A 20,220-nucleotide genomic window follows, 5' to 3' on the forward strand; every position below is an offset into this window, starting at 1 on the left:
TTTACTGTATAAGCCTTTATTTGTAAAAAGTCAGTTGGTTACTTATAACCCTTTTTTGTACCACATACTGTAACATCTTGTATTAGTAAAAAACACATTTTGCTCAAACACCTAGAAAAGCTGACCGACACCATTACATTAATTGGCACTGACAAAAAAAAAAAAAAAAAAAAAAAAGAAAGAAAGAAAGGGGGGGGGAGGGGGTGAATAAAGAAGAAAATACAACCTTTTACTTTACAAATGTTGATTTCATGAAGACAAATCATACCCCCAAATGGATCGTCATAAATCATCACACCTCAATAGTTCAACAGAATCAAACCAAGAGCTTAATGAGAACAAAACCAGTACAACACAAAAACAGAATGCATTTTACTTTCAGGGCAGGATGTAAAGTAGAAATATATTTCCTTTCTATGAGAAAACATCAACAATAAGAGTTAACCATTCATTTAAAGAATACAACAAATACAGGCAACTAGAAATGAAACAAAACAGTATAAATAGCGACTGAACTCTCAAATTAGGTATGAAGTGGTTGCCCTAGATATTTGCCAATTTGTATTTATTTAAATTTTTTGAGGATTTTCACTTTAGGTTAGTACTTAACTTGTGTGTGCTGTGTTTATGTGTTATAATTCGTTTTATCGGTAACGCTATCCTGGTGCAAAGAAAATCAGCACAGCAAAGTTACTGGCCTATACATTTTAACAAACTCTGAGAATTTGCTTTGCCAGTCGTGCATTCTCATGGCATGAGACTTTAACTTGCTGTTTTGTTCAACAAGATGTAAGCAGGTCTAGTCTACTTTGAACTAATGGCTTAATAGGTGTGTCTATCTACTCTCAATTCTATGTGATATATATATTTTAAAAAAGCAAGAGAGGATGAAAATGTGCATATTCTTCACATATTTTTTATGATGAATTCCATTAATCATTTTCTCCGTAATTCTCCTTTTCTAATATAGATAGTATTTGTCTTTTTTGTTTTCTATATTTAATTTTGTTTTCTATATTTAATTTAAGATTTACAGTGTTTGGTTCGATCTCTGTGTACAAGAAGAAGCAAAAAGCTTCCTTCCCTTGTATGTGAGGGTGATATGAATCGCCAATTTTAGAATAGAAAAGAAATTATGAAAATAAACCTTTCTGAAAACGTAAGACATGCAAAACAAAACCGGTATCTTTTTTTTTTTTTTTTTTTCTCCTCTTCTTTTTCTTTTTCTTTTTTTTTTCAGAGATAGGTTTTGTTTGCAGAAGTTATGCCGGTGCTGCAAAAGCTGTCCATGCCAGTAGCATTGAGGCTAGCTGTTATTACCAACTGCCCTGTTTTGTTCATGCATTAAGAAATATAAGTGAAAGATATCATATTTACAATACAATTCACATGTAATTACACATATACACAAGAGGCAAGAAAAATTCACATTAAAATCAGTTCAACAGTTTTTGTACTTCCTTTTCTCCTGCTTCATGGATGGATGTAGCAAAAGACAAAAACAATGTACTCGAGTAAAAGCTATTCGATGATTTGTTGAGTTATGTTAATGGCATGAAAATGTGGAAGTGAGCATATGGGGTGATTTGTGTGAAGTGCGTAGATAATTATGTCCTCCATTGTCATCAGAACACATTAGCACCCCCCCCCCCCCCTTTAAAAAAGAACAATAAACAATAACAGACAATATATTTGTCTAAAACTGAAGCAAAGTGCAAGGCAAAAGGAAAATGCGTCCCCTGTCCCCTAACCAGATATCAAATTACACTCAAGAAATCATTAGTATTACGATGAGTCACATTCTCCAAAAAAGGCCAACAATCCCATCCGTGCTCAAGAGTATGCTACCTTTACACAATTCTGATCTAAAATGTCTTGGTTGTCCTAAATTTCCATTATATAACGTCCATCTTAATAAATGAAGTCTTGTTGTTTTTGTGTGTCATAACAGTGTATCTATGTCTGAGCCACTATTCTTCAGAGAGTGTGTTACAAATATAGACATGAAGGGCCCATTCCTTTTCAAACACAGTTTTAAGGTGGCAAATAATGGCCAAATGCTATAAATTATGCATGCATCTTAAAATGGTCCCAACTGAACCCTGTTTTGCTCTTCACTCGCTAAAAGAGGTAATTAGCAGCAATTTCTGTCACAAATTTAAACCCATTCGACACATTCTTCGATAGACCAATTCATATCATACAAAACAAATACACAACAAAAGTTGTGTGAATAAAAAATAACTACCCATGCAGATTCAGTCTGCATGTGATTTTGAAATTAAGTTTACAAAAACTAAATTATTTTAATAAGAAAAAAAAGAAAGAAAAAAAAGCAAACTCAACATGGACGGCCATGAATACTATCACCCTCTCTAACCTAGTGCTGCTACATTTATCTGAGTATTTTCGCCAAATGACCCTTGTAAACTGGCAAATTGGTTTTTAACAACAGTTAATCTATCCTAGCACTATGATGAAACAGTAAACTTTCAAATAAAATCTAAAATGCTAGAAATGATTTGTTGCATGCACCAAATACCTCAGATAGTGAAACATAAGTGAGAGTGTAGTTACCCAGCTAAGAATGTATTTTCAGAACTTGTGCAATTATAAATATAAAACATTTTTTCCGATACAGCTGTTAGTGTGTTTATACAGCAGTTGGTTGCAGACTTAGCAAACTGGTCAAGCAGGCTAACTATAAATAAATTAGCAGTTAGGCTGTGTCCAGTTTCTACGAAAATTTTGTTCTGCTACTTGCCATTCTGATGTGAACTACTACACTAGCCAAGTTTCCACTCACAAAACACAGAACCACATTTCTTGGATAAAACGCTAAGATAACTTGTGTATGGGAGAGACACTGAGATGCAATTACAAGAAATAAAGTTGCAATTATGGAAATTAGTCTTTGATTGCCCAGTTAGGCTACAAGAAGTAATATCATAATTTTGAGACATAGTTGCAATTATGATAACTAAAGACACAATTACAGAAAATAAAGTTGAAATGGTAAGATAAAAGTTGCAGTTACGCTAAATTATAAATGATGTTAGATATAAATGTGCAATTAAGAGAATAAAAAGATTTATATCTAGGCGTACATTTAAAAGTGAGAAATAAAGATGCTACTATGAGGAATAAAGCCACAATTACCTTATTTTATTTTATTACTCTGAGGTCTGATAAATGAAAAGACAATGTAATCCTAAACCAGGAAATATTTGGTTCTACACTTTGTGGTTCTGAGGTTAAGCAGTGGAAACATAGCCAAAGTACCTGGGTGAGACATTTGAGGGAACTAATTTGTCACTATATTATCCTTTAAGGTTCTAGAACTGATAACTGAATTGTACCCCAAATGTCCAATGATCAACTTATAATGATCTTTAACCATGTTTAAGGCTTGAATTGGGTTGAAAGAGAATCACTCTCTCATGAACTTTGTTGTAGTTGCATTGTATTGCTCATTAATATTTCATGAAAATGCTTAGTGATCTTGTTAAGGCAAATCTTGCAGGGACAAATGCCCACAAACCAGAATCTTTCCAAAAAGCTGTTTTAGCCGTAAGCTCACTGTGAATAAACAGAGTGCTGGTGCTACAAGAACATGTTGATGATCAACACAATATCCACTTGAACAAATTCAACATCCAGCATGTCTCAGTGGCACAGTATGGCTGCATTAGCATGTTGCTAATCCCCTCTCTATTGAAATATTCAACCCTTGCCTATCGTGATTGGTCAGGACGCATGGACCAATAGTGATTCAGGTTACCCATGTGGAACAATAAACTGATCATTAGTAAGAAAGACTGCATAGTGCCAGCAAGTCTACTAGAAATGTATGAAGCTATGTAGTAAATGGGCACTAACTTATGTGCATTGTACTAACTACTTCTAAGAATTTCTAATTATTCTCATGAATAAAATACCTAACCACAGGTTATGATTATGATATACTGTATGCATTTTTTTGCTCTATTATTAGTCGCTCAAAGGGAAAAATTAGAGCGCCTATTAACACCGATCGATAACTTAGAGCAGTAATATCTAATACAAAAATATATCAACATCATTTAAATTGTACAGTTCTACTAGTTAATAGTGGTTGGCGCTCAAATGAAACAATGTACTGTATATCCCACCTTTTCCAATGTGTCAAAGGCAGCGCAAAAATCTTCCTTCTAACTGATCTGGTTGATCAGTTCTCTAACTTGAATACAATAAGAGAAATGTTGGCTAATGGCGGAGCTGGCATTTTCAACTTATCGCTAAACTTGTCTACAACACTGCACTAGTAACGGTGGATTTATATTGTAGCTTAAATTGTCTGGTCTACATTGTAAATTCATATCTAAACAGTATAGATTAAATGAGTATACTAACGATACCAAATCAGTAACTAAATACTCTGCCTTTGAACCTTCATTTGGCAAAGCATTGCAGCATCTTGAATGCCAACTGAGAGTTGTAATTGGCCAAGGCACCCCCATAACACTCATGGTAACTAGAGTTACTCATGAAAAGCACTCTGACCTCCATCCTCTTTTAGTGCAGATTTGCGCTTAACTTAATTGCTACACTGTGCATGCATCTGTGCATGTCTCGCTTTGCACTTGGGAGTACTGGCTCCCTTGCACAGGTGTTATGGTCGTGCTCACAATAACAAATAATAACACAATAAGTGGAAATCCCTCAAACATGCTTCTATGTAACATAGGACTTTGCAAGTACATTGAGTTACAGCCTCCTATCTCCCCTAATTCCATTGTTTCTCCATGGAATGAGTGATCTTTTGGTGATCTGGTGTTGAGGGGTCTGGTGTGGGGATCAAGAGCCAAGGGACTTTGTTAAGCCCTGAGGTCTGAGGCCTGCTCAGAATATCCTCATCAAGAAACTCAAGCAAGTCTAGGGCTCTCGCGTTCCCAAGGCACCACCGGACCCTGCTCGCTTTTAAATGTCCCTTGCCCAGTTATTCAGCAGTTCAGTTCTCATCCACATCTTCAAGAACTGATCCAACATTGCTTTGAGAAGCATTTGTTGGGATGCTTCTACTCATCAATCTACTCTGAGACTAGAGACTACCAGAAATAAGATTTGAATGAATATGGATGGTAGATGAATTGACATATGAATCTGAGTTTGTGGTCACCTGGAGATAGAGAAAGATCAATGAAGCTGATGTGAATCATAATGAGGCAAAGCCCAAAAGAACTGGTGGTGGGTGAATCAGGGGTGAATCAGAGGTAAATGGTAAAAAGAGAAATGGATTATAGGCCTTTTTGGTTGTCACTTCAGTTCATGGCTTTTATCGTACATGTCATTTTGCCCCGAAAAGACTCAGAAGCATTTTTTTTCCTGATTATGCTGATGTCATTCATCTTTGAGATTCAATCCCAAGATGCAAAACGTCAGAGCTGTGGGTGGGTCTGCAGTGCTTAAAGTGAAAGGTCAAAGATCAAGGGTCATCTGGCCCTCTTTCACTGATTGATGAACTGAGAACACATCCTTCAGGTTTCAGACAGGCACATTTTAGAGAAACTAAAAACATCAGAGTATATCATTCTTGGGATGGATCACTACAATGACTGAATATATACAATATCAGGTCACACTATGGTCAGAGTGGTTGACTTAAACATGAAACAGATAAAAACATGGTCACATCCCCTGTTGAATACACAATACTCTTTTCTTTTCTTTCCTTATTTTTTACATTTTTCACATAGTTGATGGACTAACTTCAAATCCAAGTTCTAAAGAAACGTCACAGCTCACTAAGGGTTTCCCTCCATTCCAAACAACACAAAGCTCTACAAGATGTTCATGAATACTGTATCAATAGAACAGATGAAATGCACTAGGAACAAGAGTAAAGAAAGAACACCAATACTACCTGACCATGGCAATAAGGCTACTGAATGAATTAATGTACTCTCTCTTTTTTTTCCATTTTCTTAAATTCTTGATGAATGAAGCATACTAGTGGCTTATTATCTATTAATGAACTACCTCTAGAACATGTTTAGGTGTCGCCCTCCAAAAATATGATTATAGCCCAAAAATGAAAGAAAAGATGATCTGCAAAAAATGAAATGTACTGACACTGGGCAGGATGCACTGGTTAAAACTCAAGATGGCCGTCCAGTGTAAACCATTGACCAGAGCTGAGGTCCGATAAAGAGAATGCTTGTCACTTGCAAAATCAAGGAATGACACATAATTGCAAAAGAGGTTGCTGTACAGTGTAGAAACGGACAATTCCGTGAGGATGGGGAAAGAAGTGGATCGGGTCTGGGGTCCTGCTCAGTTGACTCTCCCCGAAATGCTCAAGCCACTTCTGATTTCATGAGCTGCGGTTACGAGAGGCTGATTACAGTATCAATAAAAAGCCGATGAGACGTTCAGATGTGTTCTTTTTCTCTTGCGATCTTTTCTTTTAGGGAAAATATCATGCAGTCTTTAGTTCCGTACCCTCGAACAAGGGACTGATGCTTGTTATTTGTTTGTTTCAGAAGGAAAAGAAATTCAAATACTTGAAATGTTTCTCTTGTATTATTCTTAAACATTCAAGTCATTCTATATAATACTTTTTTTTTTTTTTTTACACCAGAAAAGTCCTTTAGATTTTACACACGCATGTGTATATAGAAATATAATATATAGAAATATGCATATACATATGTATCAACTTTATATGTGTACACATATTTTCCAATTGTATCAAAGCCAATTCAATGTGCTCTCAAAATATGGCCCATGTTTCCTAGGGGAACGCATATCAATTCACATAATACAACCAATAGATAAGGTTGAAGAATCCAAAAGTAATAGGAAAAATGACCCGGGACCACTTGTCAATGGTGCTAACATCCGTCAAGTTGGGGATTTTGAGCTTCAGCTTGGACGAGCGCCTCCTTAGCCGACAGTTGGCACGGCTGCGCATGGCACTGCGGTCCAACGAGTGGTGGCTGAACCCGTCCCGCGAAGCCATGGGCTTGCGGAACTGCACTCCGGAGCTGTCAAAGGACATGACGGAGTTCCGTGAGTCACTGACGCTGCTGCCTACGTCGGATGGCATCACTTCATTGTTCATCTCCAAAGTGGTGAGAAGAATGTTTCCGTAAGCATCCACCTTGAGGCAATAAAAGACAGAGAGGGGTGGTCATGAGCAGCCACAGGAAGCGGATAGCCCTAAACTGTTTCAAATAGCATTTACTTCCATTCAACCTTTCATGCAGATGCAACGATGATGTGATGTGACAGTTATAACAAACTTCAATTGGGAAGATTACAAGACGTCATTCAAAAGGCGATGGCTGACACACACACACACACACACACACAGTAGTTAATGACAATATTTCATCAACTCCTCATTCTAAATTTCCACTGTTTCAGCTGATATGATTTCTAAATGCATGTACCCCGACTTTTCTTTGTTCCTCGAGATACAGATTTCTTCGCTGTGTATATGACCTGAGGGTGTTGCTTTGAAACGGCGCTGAAATGGAGTCCTTGCAATGTGAAAGAAAAAAAAATGAAGAGAACGTTAAAACGCCCATATAAACTCTGACAATCAAGCAACAATTTTTCGAAGAATACAAAAGTGCATAAATATAAGGGTGAAAAAGAAAGAGCCTGCATAAAAGACACAGACACAAATGCCTAAATTCAGTAAAACTATTTTAGTAACTGAGCTTAGAACACAGTTGTTAAGTATGAAAATGGCTGACACATTTTGAGGAGGAAAAAATGAATCTAAATCTATCTCTTGATACATCACAGTACTTCTATTGAAAGAGAAGCCTGTGGCAATAAAGCAGACTAGAATCTGATAACATAATGACAATGTAATTTGTAACTTTCCAAGCAAGAGGAACCTCTCTTAATAATGAAATGCAACTTCAATCAAATTAAATACGTCACTGATTAAGTAAAGTGATGGTTAATGGGCTATTGAATGTTTGTTTTTAGCAGTGATGTGATTCATTCAGGCAATAGTTATTTTGATGAGTAAACTAAGTAAATTCGTATTGATTTAGACATGCATGAACATTGTCAATGCTTATTAAATTCAATTAAATTAGGTTTTAATTAGAACAAAAATGAACTGTGTAACCGTTAGAAATGGTTTACAAGAGATCCTGCATACCTGTTCCCTTAGACGCTTCTCCTCATAGCGGGGACGCTCGTTGTTGGCTTTGTTCAGCTTTTCGTTGATCTTTTTCTGCTGCTGGGGTCCCCGTCCAAAGAACACATAGTTTACAAAGGCATATTCGAGCAGGGCCAGGAAAACAAAGACGAAGCAGCCCATGAGGTAGACATCGATGGCTTTCACATAGGGGATCTTTGGGAGGGTCTCCCTCAAGTGGGTGTTGATGGTTGTCATAGTGAGCACCGTAGTTACACCTGCAAGGAAGATTGTTAGTCATTTGAATAAGCAGTGTCATGTTCACACTTGCGTCAGGGCTTCAATGTACCATGGATATCATGCCCCTACTTTTTTTGGTCACACTTTAGATTAGGGTCCAATTCTCCCTATTAACTAACTATTAACTACGACTATTCCTAATAACTGCTTACTAATAGTTAATAAGGTAATTGTTAAGTTAATATATTGGGTAGGATTAAGGAATGTAGAATATTGTCATGTAGAATAAGGCATTAATATATGCTTTATAAGTACTAATAAATAGCCATCCTAGTACTATGCATGCTAATAAGCAACTAGTTAATAGTGAGAATTGGACCCTAAAGTGTTAACCTTTTTTCTTTTTGGAAAAAAAGCCATGCCCGAATTATTACTATTTTTATTTACATAATTACATAATTACATAATTATGAGACATGGCAGTATACTGTTATGGTTTCTTTTAGAACGCAAAGTGACTACATTTTAATCGTGACATAACACAACTTTTTTTTTTTTTTTTTTTTAATAAGCCAACTAAAGACTTAACCTTTTTAGCCTTAGAAAAAAGAAATGGGTTCTCAAAAGGGTTCTTTGCCAGCTACGTAAATGTCAGTGAGATGAATAGGAATGCAAACTGACAGTTCTCTCATTTTAGAAATACTTGATCTGCATACATATAAGATCAGTCTATCCATCTTGTTTTAATTTCAGTACCTGCATCATCCATATAATGATACTTAATGCATTTTTTGGGGAAATGAAGTCAAAGTTGAACTTTGAACAAAGTGAACTTTGAGCATCACGCAAGCTTAAAACTTTGCTCAAGTTTATTGCATCGGGGAACCCATATGAAAGGGTATCTCCTTTAATCATCGTCGACAGGAAGTTGTATATAAGTATATTTGGAGTATACGAAATTCAAAATGATTGATATGGTTTTATACAGAAAAGTAAAATTCTATGGGATTCACATCCTGTAAAAACAGGGTGCTTTTTAAACAAAATCCGAAGGTTACCCAGGGCCACACGAGCAGCAGAGGCATCATAGTTAATCCAGAAGGAGACCCAGGACAAGATTGTGATCAGGATGGAGGGCATGTAAGTCTGCAGGATAAAATAGCCAATGTTTCTTTTGATGCGGAAACTCAACGACAGCCGAGGGTATGAACCTGGGGAGACACAAGTACATAGCAGAAACCGAAAAAAGAGATGTCAACATGTAAGCGGGAACACAAAAGAGCAAGCACAGGAAAAATAGATCTACAATTTGCAATTGTCAAAGTCTGCACTTTGACAACAGATAGTCATTTTCCCATTTGTTCAGATGGAGCATTTAATTTCCCCAAAGCAATGGATTCCTTCCCAGGGACTAGTTCCATTCCAATTAAACATGGCAGAAAGTCGCAAACATGGCAGATTTTTCTGAAACCCCCTTCTCAGCAGCCAACGTCTACGTCCCTTTGAGAATTGTCACAAAACCTGCAGTGTCTTTTTTTTCTCCCATTTAGCCCTGTAATACAGGGAATTTGAGAAAAAAGGGGGGGAAACAATACGTAACTGAAAAGCTTGTCCAGTAAATGTGTAAAATCTGGTGAGCGGTTTAGGAAAACTGTTAGCAGCATGTTTCAAGACGCCTTTCCAAGATTAGCCTGTATGTGCCCGTTTAAAAACTATGCAGCTAAATGTAATGTGTGGTATGATTTATTGACTTATTCAATGTACTGATTATTCAAATTGTTGCAATGGATATTTTTTGATGTGAAATAAATATACGTGTTATTTCCCTGCGGTTCCAATCTCCCTGCATTTAGGCCTAAATGAAAAATTTTCAGATAAAGATGCAATGGAACAAATTCCTTTGGAAGTCTTTCAGGTGCAATTGTATCAAAGAGAAAGGGAAATAACTTCAGGCTGTAACTTAAATAGCATTTGAATATGAGTGGCACCCAACGCCAATCACAGCTTGCAAAAAACTGATGAATCAACAACAGCACTTATTTTTCACACTTGTTTGGACACCTCACCATGGATTTCTCCATGAAATAAACAAGAGCACACAAGGGCAAATGCACTTAAAATGATAGACGCATTTTTTATATTTTTAATTTAAGCTGTGCAATGCATTGCGATATCCTTAAATCTCTAGTATAATGTAACTTATTCACAGCATTTTTGCCCAGGCCATGAATTTAGTGCTGGTATTAACCCAATGTGGGGTGCAACATTAAAGTAGCAAAACTCAACTACATTTTAGCTGTGTAACAGCAGTTCAACTGTTTTCAAAACTACTGTATTTTACAACAATTAGTTTTGTAAAGGTGCGGTCACAAAATGTCACAGGCAAAAAGATCCAATGTTTATTGCTAATAGCAGAGAGATGTATAAATAACAGCTCACACAGATATCATGTGACCAACTTGAATTTGAGCAAAATCCTTCTCGGAACTCCACATTGCACAGATTCCTTTTGGAATGAATGATTTCGTTCATGAAATTTTGCCATGCAGCGGTAAATGTGACCGTTCCTTAACCCAATAAAATGATACATCACTTTGTGTGAACTGTTTGATATTCATGAACTGTCAGAATGCAATGATTCATTAAAATTAATCACACATTAAAAGCCAAAAATGTAATTAAACATTGTTCATCACTGTTTTTGACTTACATAGAACTTACATGGAACTATAGTGTCACAAAATGGTTGCGTACACGCACAAAGACGAAGGAAATACTTATAGAATACTTAATGTCTTTAATGACAAAACTCTGGAGATCAAACAGAAAACTAACATAAAAATAACTTAATATTGACGAGAACAAAAAGAGAATGAGGGAGAACACAGGGTTTAAATACATAGAGCAAACAAAGGGAACTAATGAGATAATTGATGAAGCGACAGGTGAAAATAATGACTAATTAACCAGACAGCTAAACTAGGTCACAGGGAACACAGCATAAATGTTACAAATAGTTTGATCAGATTTTATTAGTTTTATTTATTGCAAATGTAATGATCTCCCTGCAATTGATATCCACATTGTTGAATTGTTGAAAATACATTGTATCATCTAATATGGTCTTTTCATACAGACATTCTGAAAAAGTTCCAGTAATTGTTCTGGAATTGCATGATTTCGTTCAAACAGCCAGATCTTCCCTTGTTCTCTGCTTTCACACGCATTCCAAACAGTCCCATAAAGACAAATAACATCTAATGTAATTGCCAAGAAGCCCTGCTTATTAATTGTTTTCTGTCCTTTTGTAAATAATTCCATCACCTACAGTACAGCATTTTTTTTCTGTTCTGAACTCATGTTCTTTTTTGCATCTTTGTCTGTATACAGTCTTTATCCTCCTCCTTCCCCCAGGCAAACAGTCACATGATAAATAATGTGACATCACAATTTTTGTTCACAGATATCGCTTTCTGAGATCAATGAACCCCCAGTGAATCATTCATCCATTCATTTTCTAAACCGCTGGTCCAATGTGGCTAAAGCATAATATCATACAGGTATAAATGTATTTTTAATTGATTAAATTGTTTAATTAAGGTTTATATGCTAGTTTCCATGACAGAGGTCAAGATAAATCTTTCCATTACTACTGGAGCTGCCAGTTTTTCTAAGTTTCAAATGATTATTAAACAGCAATAAGCTGCAGCCCTTTTGGCACACCCAGTGTCCGAATTCACTCACTCGTTTTCATTCACTTCAAGTGGACTATATTAGTGGACTAATATAGGGAATAGTGAATGAGGGTACTGTATAGGGGGCCATTTCGAACACAGCCAAATTTTTCCAGCATTCAAGCTCCAAGGTGTGTTCACATAGGAGGCTCTCAGGAGAAAAAAGAAATCTCAGTGTGAACATCAGCTGAGCTAGAGAAACCCCAACTGCTAACACAGATCATTAACCTTATTGTTCATTATTTGAAATATAGCATGACGGTCACCATGCCTTTTGCCAAGACAGACATGTTCCTGGATCAACATATTTTGTTGATCCTGGAACAACATTCCTGTTAGAAAATTTTATCTTAGCCCTATCCCTATCCCTAAACCAAACCATACCCATAAGTTATCTCTAAAATCAAAGGGAAATGATAGGTGAATAACACTGATTGATTGATTGGAATGTTGTTCCAGGATCAACAAAGATGTTGTACATGGTGAAATCACGTTTACCATAGCATGACAATAGCAATGGGATAAATTCCTAGGTAATAGACAGACTGATAAAATGTATACCTTGATTGCAATGTAAGTTGCTTTGAAAGTGTCATGAAGTATTTGGGCCCTTTTGCACATAAGTGAATTGTCCATACCTGTGGTAAACCTCACTTCCCTGGACACAAGACGTAGCTCCACAATGGAGAACTGAGGCAATTCCAGTTTGTCCACACCAGTTACAGCATTGTCCCCTCCTTGCCAGAAGAACACGATGTCATCTGTGGTGTACCCATCTGTAGAGATGGTAGACAGTGTAATGAATGTTTACATAGTATATAATTTATAGATACAACCATTGCACTGGACAACAGCAATTTTACATCTAGCAAGCATGCCGATTTGTGAAGTGATACTGCACAACCTACCAGAAGGTGCTGAACAAATTAGTTAATTTGCTTGATCAATGGAGACAAAAATGTGATTTGTGTTTTAGTGATGTGTAAATTGGTCTGCGTTATGTGTCGTTATCAGCACTTTTAATTGCAAAAGTAAATGGTTCTGCTGTTCGTTATCTAGTGGGTCGCTGCGCTCAGTTTCATCACACATTTGTGTTTGATGAGTGTTTAGTGTGCTTCCTTTTTCCTCTTTGACAAGCTGTCACATTATTATGTTTCCATCCACCTATTTTTATGCACATTTTGGGATACCATTATTGTGTTTCGTTTGCATGCTCTGAGGTGCAAGTAATTTATTATATACTGTAGCAAATTACATTTAGTAATATTCAGCACTAGTTCATCAGGAAGTGATGATGTTGTTCATTTCGTATGCGTGTATGGAAACAGTGCTTTATTCGTGAATGTTTTATGCAATTTTCAGTTTTGCGCATTACTTAAACTTTGCGCATAAATCGCGACTTTGGATAGAAAACATAGCTAATGAGGAGAGATTACTGCAAGAAATAGTTTGTTGTAAAATAGTGAACTTCAACATTTCACTTGCTGCCACTTCTGGTGCCAGTGTGTTCATCGGCAGGCCGTCGCTCTATGTCTGTGCAGTGTGTCCCGCTGTTTCTGTTCGTAACTGTGTTGTTTATGTGCCTGTCAGCACATAATGCTACATCTTTAATTACATATGATCTCCAATTTCTTCTTGACATTCATACTTTGGCTGTGGATTACTGCCGTAAGGGTTATGATGAACGAGAACGCGGATCTTCTAATCCTCCGTTCCTAGCCCGACTTCCATCGGACATTTGTCGAGTCCCAGCCTGTTCTTTGCACAGAAGGAAACGGGTGAGAAGACGCGGCAAGCATGGCTGCACTATGGTGCGGTTAAGGAGAGTTTGTCGCAATCGTGTTGAACCATTGGAATCTCTCTCTGCTACCTCTCTCGCCTACGTCTCTAACGATGGATTACTTTTTTATTTTAATACATCTGAGTTAAGACTTTCATGCCTCGTACCTCTCTGGCCACAGCATTTGGATATGGTGTACAGATTGTTACCGGATCTAGCTTTTTTAAGATCAAGGCCCCAGGCTGGGGTAAACTTCAGCAACCTCAGAACTCTTGATCACGCTCCTTCACAGATGTTGAGCATTGATCATTGCACTGAGCATTGAGCACAGATGTTCAGCATCACTGACTCAATCTACGGAACCAACGACTGTAAAGATGGCTCTGTTGAATGTAAGATCGATTTCAAATAAAACATTTTTAATTAATGACTTATTTTCAACACGTGATATGGATTTTGGGCCCTATCTTGCACCCAGCGCAATTGACTTTGTACACTGACGCATGTATCATTCCTATTTTGCACCCGCGCAAAGCGCGCTTTTCCCTCCACAGAAGCACGTCGCTAAACTAGGGAATGAACTTGCGCTCCCTGGACGGTTCAGCGCAAAAAAGGAGGCGTGTTCCGGCGCAAACGTTCCTTCATGCTATTTTGCAGGTTTAGAAAACAATTGCGCCACTAACCAGGAAAAAATAGTTTAAAGTCAGTGGCGCGTTGCGCATGTTATTCATATGCTATTTTAAGGGCGCATGCTTGGCCATAATCAATGTAGCGTGTGCACAACGCGCATACACTTTGATTCTCTCATCTACACAGAAGCAGCAGTTTTCATTTTTGCAAATCATACATTATTATGATAGATAGATAGATAGATAGATAGATAGATAGATAGATAGATAGATAGATAGATAGATAGATAGACAATTTATTATAAAAGCATACATCTAGCTTACACATTTACCCAAATTATCATACGCCTTTTTAACCGAAGTTAATTTGGGTGGGTTTCTCCATCCCCAACGTCCCTGACGAGAGCGTTGCTCTCCTTGGCTGTGAACCGCTCCTGGCGCGCGTCTGGGGGGGGGGGGGGGGCTTGGGGGGGTTGCTACAATTTATAAGAACAGTTTTAGTTTTAAGTGTTGTTTATTATCAGTGGACAATTTAGCAGTTTTGAAGTTCAAGTACTTAAGATAAGTCCAGAGAATGCCCTTCTATGTGCCTTGATTTATCGACTCCCTATTATAATAAGATGTTTCTGCAGGAATTTTCTGAGTTTTTATCTTCTCTGGTACCTTATTATGACAAACTATTAATTCTAGGTGATTTTAATATACATGTGTGTTGTCCCTCTCATCCTTTGGTTAATGAATTTCTTCAAATTATTGACTCTTTTAATCTCACTTTGTCTGTCACAGAGTCTATGCATAAACAAGCCCATACTCTTGATTTGGTCATTTCAGTAGGTCTTACTGTCAGTAAAATAGAGAATGATGAAATATGTCTATCAGATCATAAGCCAGTATTGTTTAACACTGTACTCAATACTTCAAAGGTTAATGTCAAGTCCCGTGGTCGTCCAATCCGGTCTGTTAATTCTGTTACATCTAAACAGTTCGAAGATGCTTTTGTTAGGGATGTTTGCCCTACTGTGTCTTCCTTCTCAGAGATGTCTGTTGATGATTAACTTTATTATTTTAACACTCTGTATGGCAATGTTTTGGACTCAGTTGCTCCATTTAAAATTAAGAAACCTAAATTAAGGATGCAACCTTGGCTTAACAAGGATACTCGTGCCTCCAGACAGGAGTGGAGGAAAGCTGAAAGAAAGTGGAAGAAAGATAAGCTCCAAGTATCCTATGAAATCATGAAAGATTGCATGGTGAGCTACAAGCACTCTGTTAAGGCTGCTAGAGAAAAATATTTTTCTAACTTGATAGCAAAGCATGCTCACAGCCAAGTCTCTGTTTAGTACAATATATAATGTACTTATTACCAATTTACTCTCATTTCCTGATGCTACACAACCTGTGATACATTTTTTATTTTTTTTGTTGATAAAGTTAATACTATTATTTCTTGTATCCCCAAGTTTGATTTGAACTCATCTGTTAATGGCTCATGTTCGGCCTGCTAAACTGAGTTTGAGCCTATTTCTTTTTCTTTTCTTGTAGAGCTTTTCCATAAAATAAAGCTTTCCTCTTGCTCCTTGGATGTGGTGCCTCCTCATCTACTTAGGGAAGTGTTAGGTGTAGTTGAACCTTTTGTTTTAACTATTATAAATAGCAGCCTATCTCAAGTCACTGTTCCATCAATCCTGAAACACACAGTAGTGAATCCACTCCGCAAAAAGGCCAGTTCAGATCCCTATATTTTAGATAACTATCGCCCAATTTCAAAATTACCATTTTTATCAAAAGTAATGGAAAAGGCTTCCATCAATTGACTGTATTTTTAAGTGAGAATAACTTATTAGATAAGTTTCAGTCTGGTTTCAGACAACATCACAGTACAGAGTCAGCTTTGCTGAAGGTGTTGAATGATCTTTTGTTGGCTGTGGATTCGGGTAACTGCAATTTTGTTCCTTTTGGACCTCAGTGCAGCTTTTGATACCATTGACCATGCTATCTTGCTTGAACGGTTGAGTAACTGCATAGGAATTGAAGGTACCGCATTGAATTGGTTTAAATCCTATCTTTCTCATAGAACATTTTCTGTAGAGGTTGGGAATTTTTCTTCCTCTTCTGTACCATTAACTTGTGGTGTACCTCAGGGGTCTATTTTGGGCCCGCTGTTGTTTTCGATGTATTTGCTCCCTTTAGGCTTAATTTTTTTGAAAGCACAACATTCCTTACCATTTTTACGCGGATGACACCCAGGTGTACCTCCCTTTGAAAAATGGGGATAATTATGACATACACTCTGTGTTGAGCTGTCTTGAGGAGGTAAGATGCTGGCTGGCAGCTAATTTTCTAACATTGAATGACTCTAAAACTGAAATTGTAGTTTTTGGACCACCAGCTTCTATTATACAGATAAATAACCATCTGGGTCCTTTATCTGGGAATTCTCATGCTTACTGTATGCCAAAAATTTGGGAGTGATTTTTGATAACGGCCTTAAATTCGACAAACAAATCAATTTAGTGGTGAAGAGTAGCTTTTATCATCTCAGATCCATTGCGAAATTGAAAGCGTTTTTTACAGTAAAAGATTTGGAGACAGTGATTCATGCATTTATTTCCTCCAGGCTGGGTTATTGTAACTCACTGTACCTTGGTGTGGCTAAGTCCTCCTTATCCCGCCTACAATTGGTACAAAATGCTACCACCAGGCTTCTTACTGGAACTAGAAAGAGGGAACATATTTCACCTGTTCTTGCTTCGCTTCATTGGTTGCCGGTCAAATACCGTGTTAAGTTCAAGGTTTTGTTGTATGTGTACATTACAGATCTTCTTCTGCACCGGAAATGTTCTAGACCCTTCAAACAAGTTGATGCTGACTGTGCCACGATCTAGATTGAAGTTAAAGGGTGATCGTGCCTTTTCTGTTGCTGCTCCACATCTGTGGAATGATTTTCCGGAACACTTAAGGCTGTCTTCCAATGTTGATAGCTTTAAATCCTCACAAAAGACTTATTTTTTCTCTCTGGCTTTTGGTTCAATGTAATTTTATGAATTTGTGTGTGTTCCTGTGTGTTTTTGTATTTATGTATTTTATTGTCTGAAGTGATTGTACAGCACTTTGGTCAGCAGAGGCTGTTTTAAATGTGCTATAGAAATAAAAGTGCCTTGCCTTGCCTTTCTAAAATAAAAATGAAATAAAATACATTTTTATAATAATTCTCTGTCTCTGCTTTTCCAACCGCTAATATGTACTATAATGTGGCAGCTCAGTATCATATAGTGAAAAGTAAAAAAAAAAGAAAAAAAAAAAAGATTCAGTGTAAATTTTTTGTACAAACGTTCTTAAATTATTTAAGATTAATTTTACAGAAAATTTACACCGGCATTTCTTCTGCTAAGTACAACATTTAGGCATTGGATGGGGGCAAAAAGGTTTTCTAAACAGTATTTTTGTATTAAACGAGACAATTTACATAAGAAAAGATTTATGTTTAAACAATTAAAGCAACAATTTACATAAGAATGGTTTTACAAACAATTTATGCATTGACAAACACTTTCTATATTGATTGTGTCAATTTATATAGGAATGGTATTATGAATGTTTACAAAAATGTTTCATGAATGAGGCCCACAGTGTGATTAGTGACACCAAAGGAATTCAGTTATTGGAAGAGCAAACGTTAATGTTCCAAAAGTACAGAAGTGTTTATACAAGCAAATCTAAAAAAATGCTCACGCCTCAGCAGGTAGCAACTGACGCATTGATCTGCTCAAGTGATAAACAGTAAGCATGAAACAATGTACATGGCATAATCACTGTAGCTCCACTGATGTACCCGTGATGGACAGGGCACAACATCCTGGTACGACTGACTGATCGATAGTGCAGGGCACCTCATTGATAAACCAGCAAACACTTTCAATCTTACCTACTTCTGTCAATTGTGCCATGAGCCCTCAGTGTCAAACCCCTCCAAGAGCATTTATCACTACTGACACCTAAAAGACAGAGTGGGCAGGACGGCAGATATGGATGATTGCTCTAAATGGCCTTAATGATTATGTTTGCTTACATTAGGTATCTGTGGAGTGTGACAGAGATAAGAAGCAAAAGTGAAATTGATGAGCTGGACGAGTTCACGATTTTTCTTCAAGGTGATGTGGTCAGAATGTGAGTAAGAGTTGGCATTTGTGCAGTGTAGGGGAACTTGTTACTTTTGAAGATTGGATTATTATACTAGTATTATTCATTGCTGCAAATTTGTTATTTTAACCTGTTAATCAATAGCTACAATAGGTATAGCTACAAATGTAAGATAATGTGCTTGCAAATGTTTGCTAATGAACTTATTGACTTACTTTATATCTACAAATGATACACTAATTAACATCTTGTTTATTAATGTGGATTTGAATGATTACAAAGTAAGCAATAATTGACGGAGGGCTGTTGAATTATTAGAAAAATAATGCACACCTGATGTGGTAATGTGGCCACAACACGAAGCGAGCATTATGTGAAGCATTATTTTTGTAATAATTCAATGAAGCATTATTTTTGTAATAATTCAACGGCCAGGAGTCAATTATTCCTCTTATACTAAGGTTACCACACCTCAAAACATCTGTCAGGTTTTTGTCCCTAAAACGCTCTTTTGTGTAGAACTAATTTCTTACACATCTAATCCCAAGCCTCCGTTGCTAATTCCAAAACGTCGTTTTAGAGCTAGTAACAGAGGCTTGAGCCACTGATAGCAGACTGACACAGTTATTAATGCAGTTATCAGAGAGAGAGAGAGAGAGAGAGAGAGAGAGAGAGAGAGAGAAAGTTAGTTATCAAGCGTGAATGAATTATCTGAGTCTGTGTGTCTCTCAACAGTGTTCAGCTCCAGCGTTTCTTTTAATAATAGTATAAACTATAAACTGTAGTGAAACTGTACGTGTATCTGCTCCAAGAACAGTGGCATTATTACATTGCTAGTGAGAAATCTCATTTAGCTTTTAAGTTGTTAAACTATTTTACTGCTAAAATCGTCAGAGCAGTGCTGATAACACATTTCTGTGCTAGTGTGTGTCCGTACTGTATGTATGTGCGTTTGAATGGGAGAGAGAGCGGGAGAAAGAGAGTAGGTGCCTTTCTATAATAAATAATAAATACATAATAAAACAAAATTTAGTGGCAAAAAAACATGGAAATATTTTTTTTATCCTATTATATACTATATTTATTTGCTTGGTCAGTGTCATTGTGGGTTTTGGTTCTTTTGCTGAAATTATTGAAATTAATTGGCGAAGTGATATGAAACTGTAATGCAGTCAAGACCTGCATGGAACTACTTTACCTGTGTGTTTCCCTGAAAATAACTGGATACCTTAGAACAATTGATCAGATTCAAGCATTCAACTGCCCCATAGTAGAAATGTCATTACATGCATGATCATATTTGAATTGAGGTTAAGTAGGTAAGTATCATTACTGTTGTTATGATTATTCATGAGATGACACAACACATTATAAAGTTGTTTATAAGGAACTATGCATGCATTATAATGCACTAAGAATACCCTTATGATACATTATAAATGCAGGCTTCATCTGGGGTTATAATGCATTGTCCTCTTAAAAGTTATAACCACAAACAGGTAGTGTTATAATGTATTGTAACTGCTGTTATGATTATTTATCAGATGGTACAACATA

At 36.8% G+C, this 20,220-nt stretch overlaps 1 protein-coding gene across 1 annotated transcript in view; it reads right to left on the reverse strand.

Annotated features, from left to right (window-relative positions):
- Positions 1–976: 976 nt before the first annotated feature.
- The window catches only part of gabrb4 (gamma-aminobutyric acid type A receptor subunit beta4), a 104,823-nt gene continuing 85,579 nt past the window's right edge, over positions 977–20,220 (reverse strand). The window contains exons 6-10 of the mRNA XM_084136679.1: positions 12,753–12,890; positions 9,439–9,591; positions 8,162–8,418; positions 7,434–7,523; positions 977–7,141 (exon numbers count right to left, since the gene is read on the reverse strand). Coding sequence (XP_083992805.1) covers positions 6,788–7,141; positions 7,434–7,523; positions 8,162–8,418; positions 9,439–9,591; positions 12,753–12,890 — 992 coding nt within the window. The 3' untranslated portion in view covers positions 977–6,787. The remainder of the gene's footprint in view (positions 7,142–7,433; positions 7,524–8,161; positions 8,419–9,438; positions 9,592–12,752; positions 12,891–20,220) is intronic.

This window comes from Abramis brama (assembly GCF_963993115.1).
Source record: "Abramis brama genome assembly, chromosome: 15".
In the NCBI taxonomy this organism is placed as follows: Eukaryota; Metazoa; Chordata; class Actinopteri; order Cypriniformes; family Leuciscidae; genus Abramis; species Abramis brama.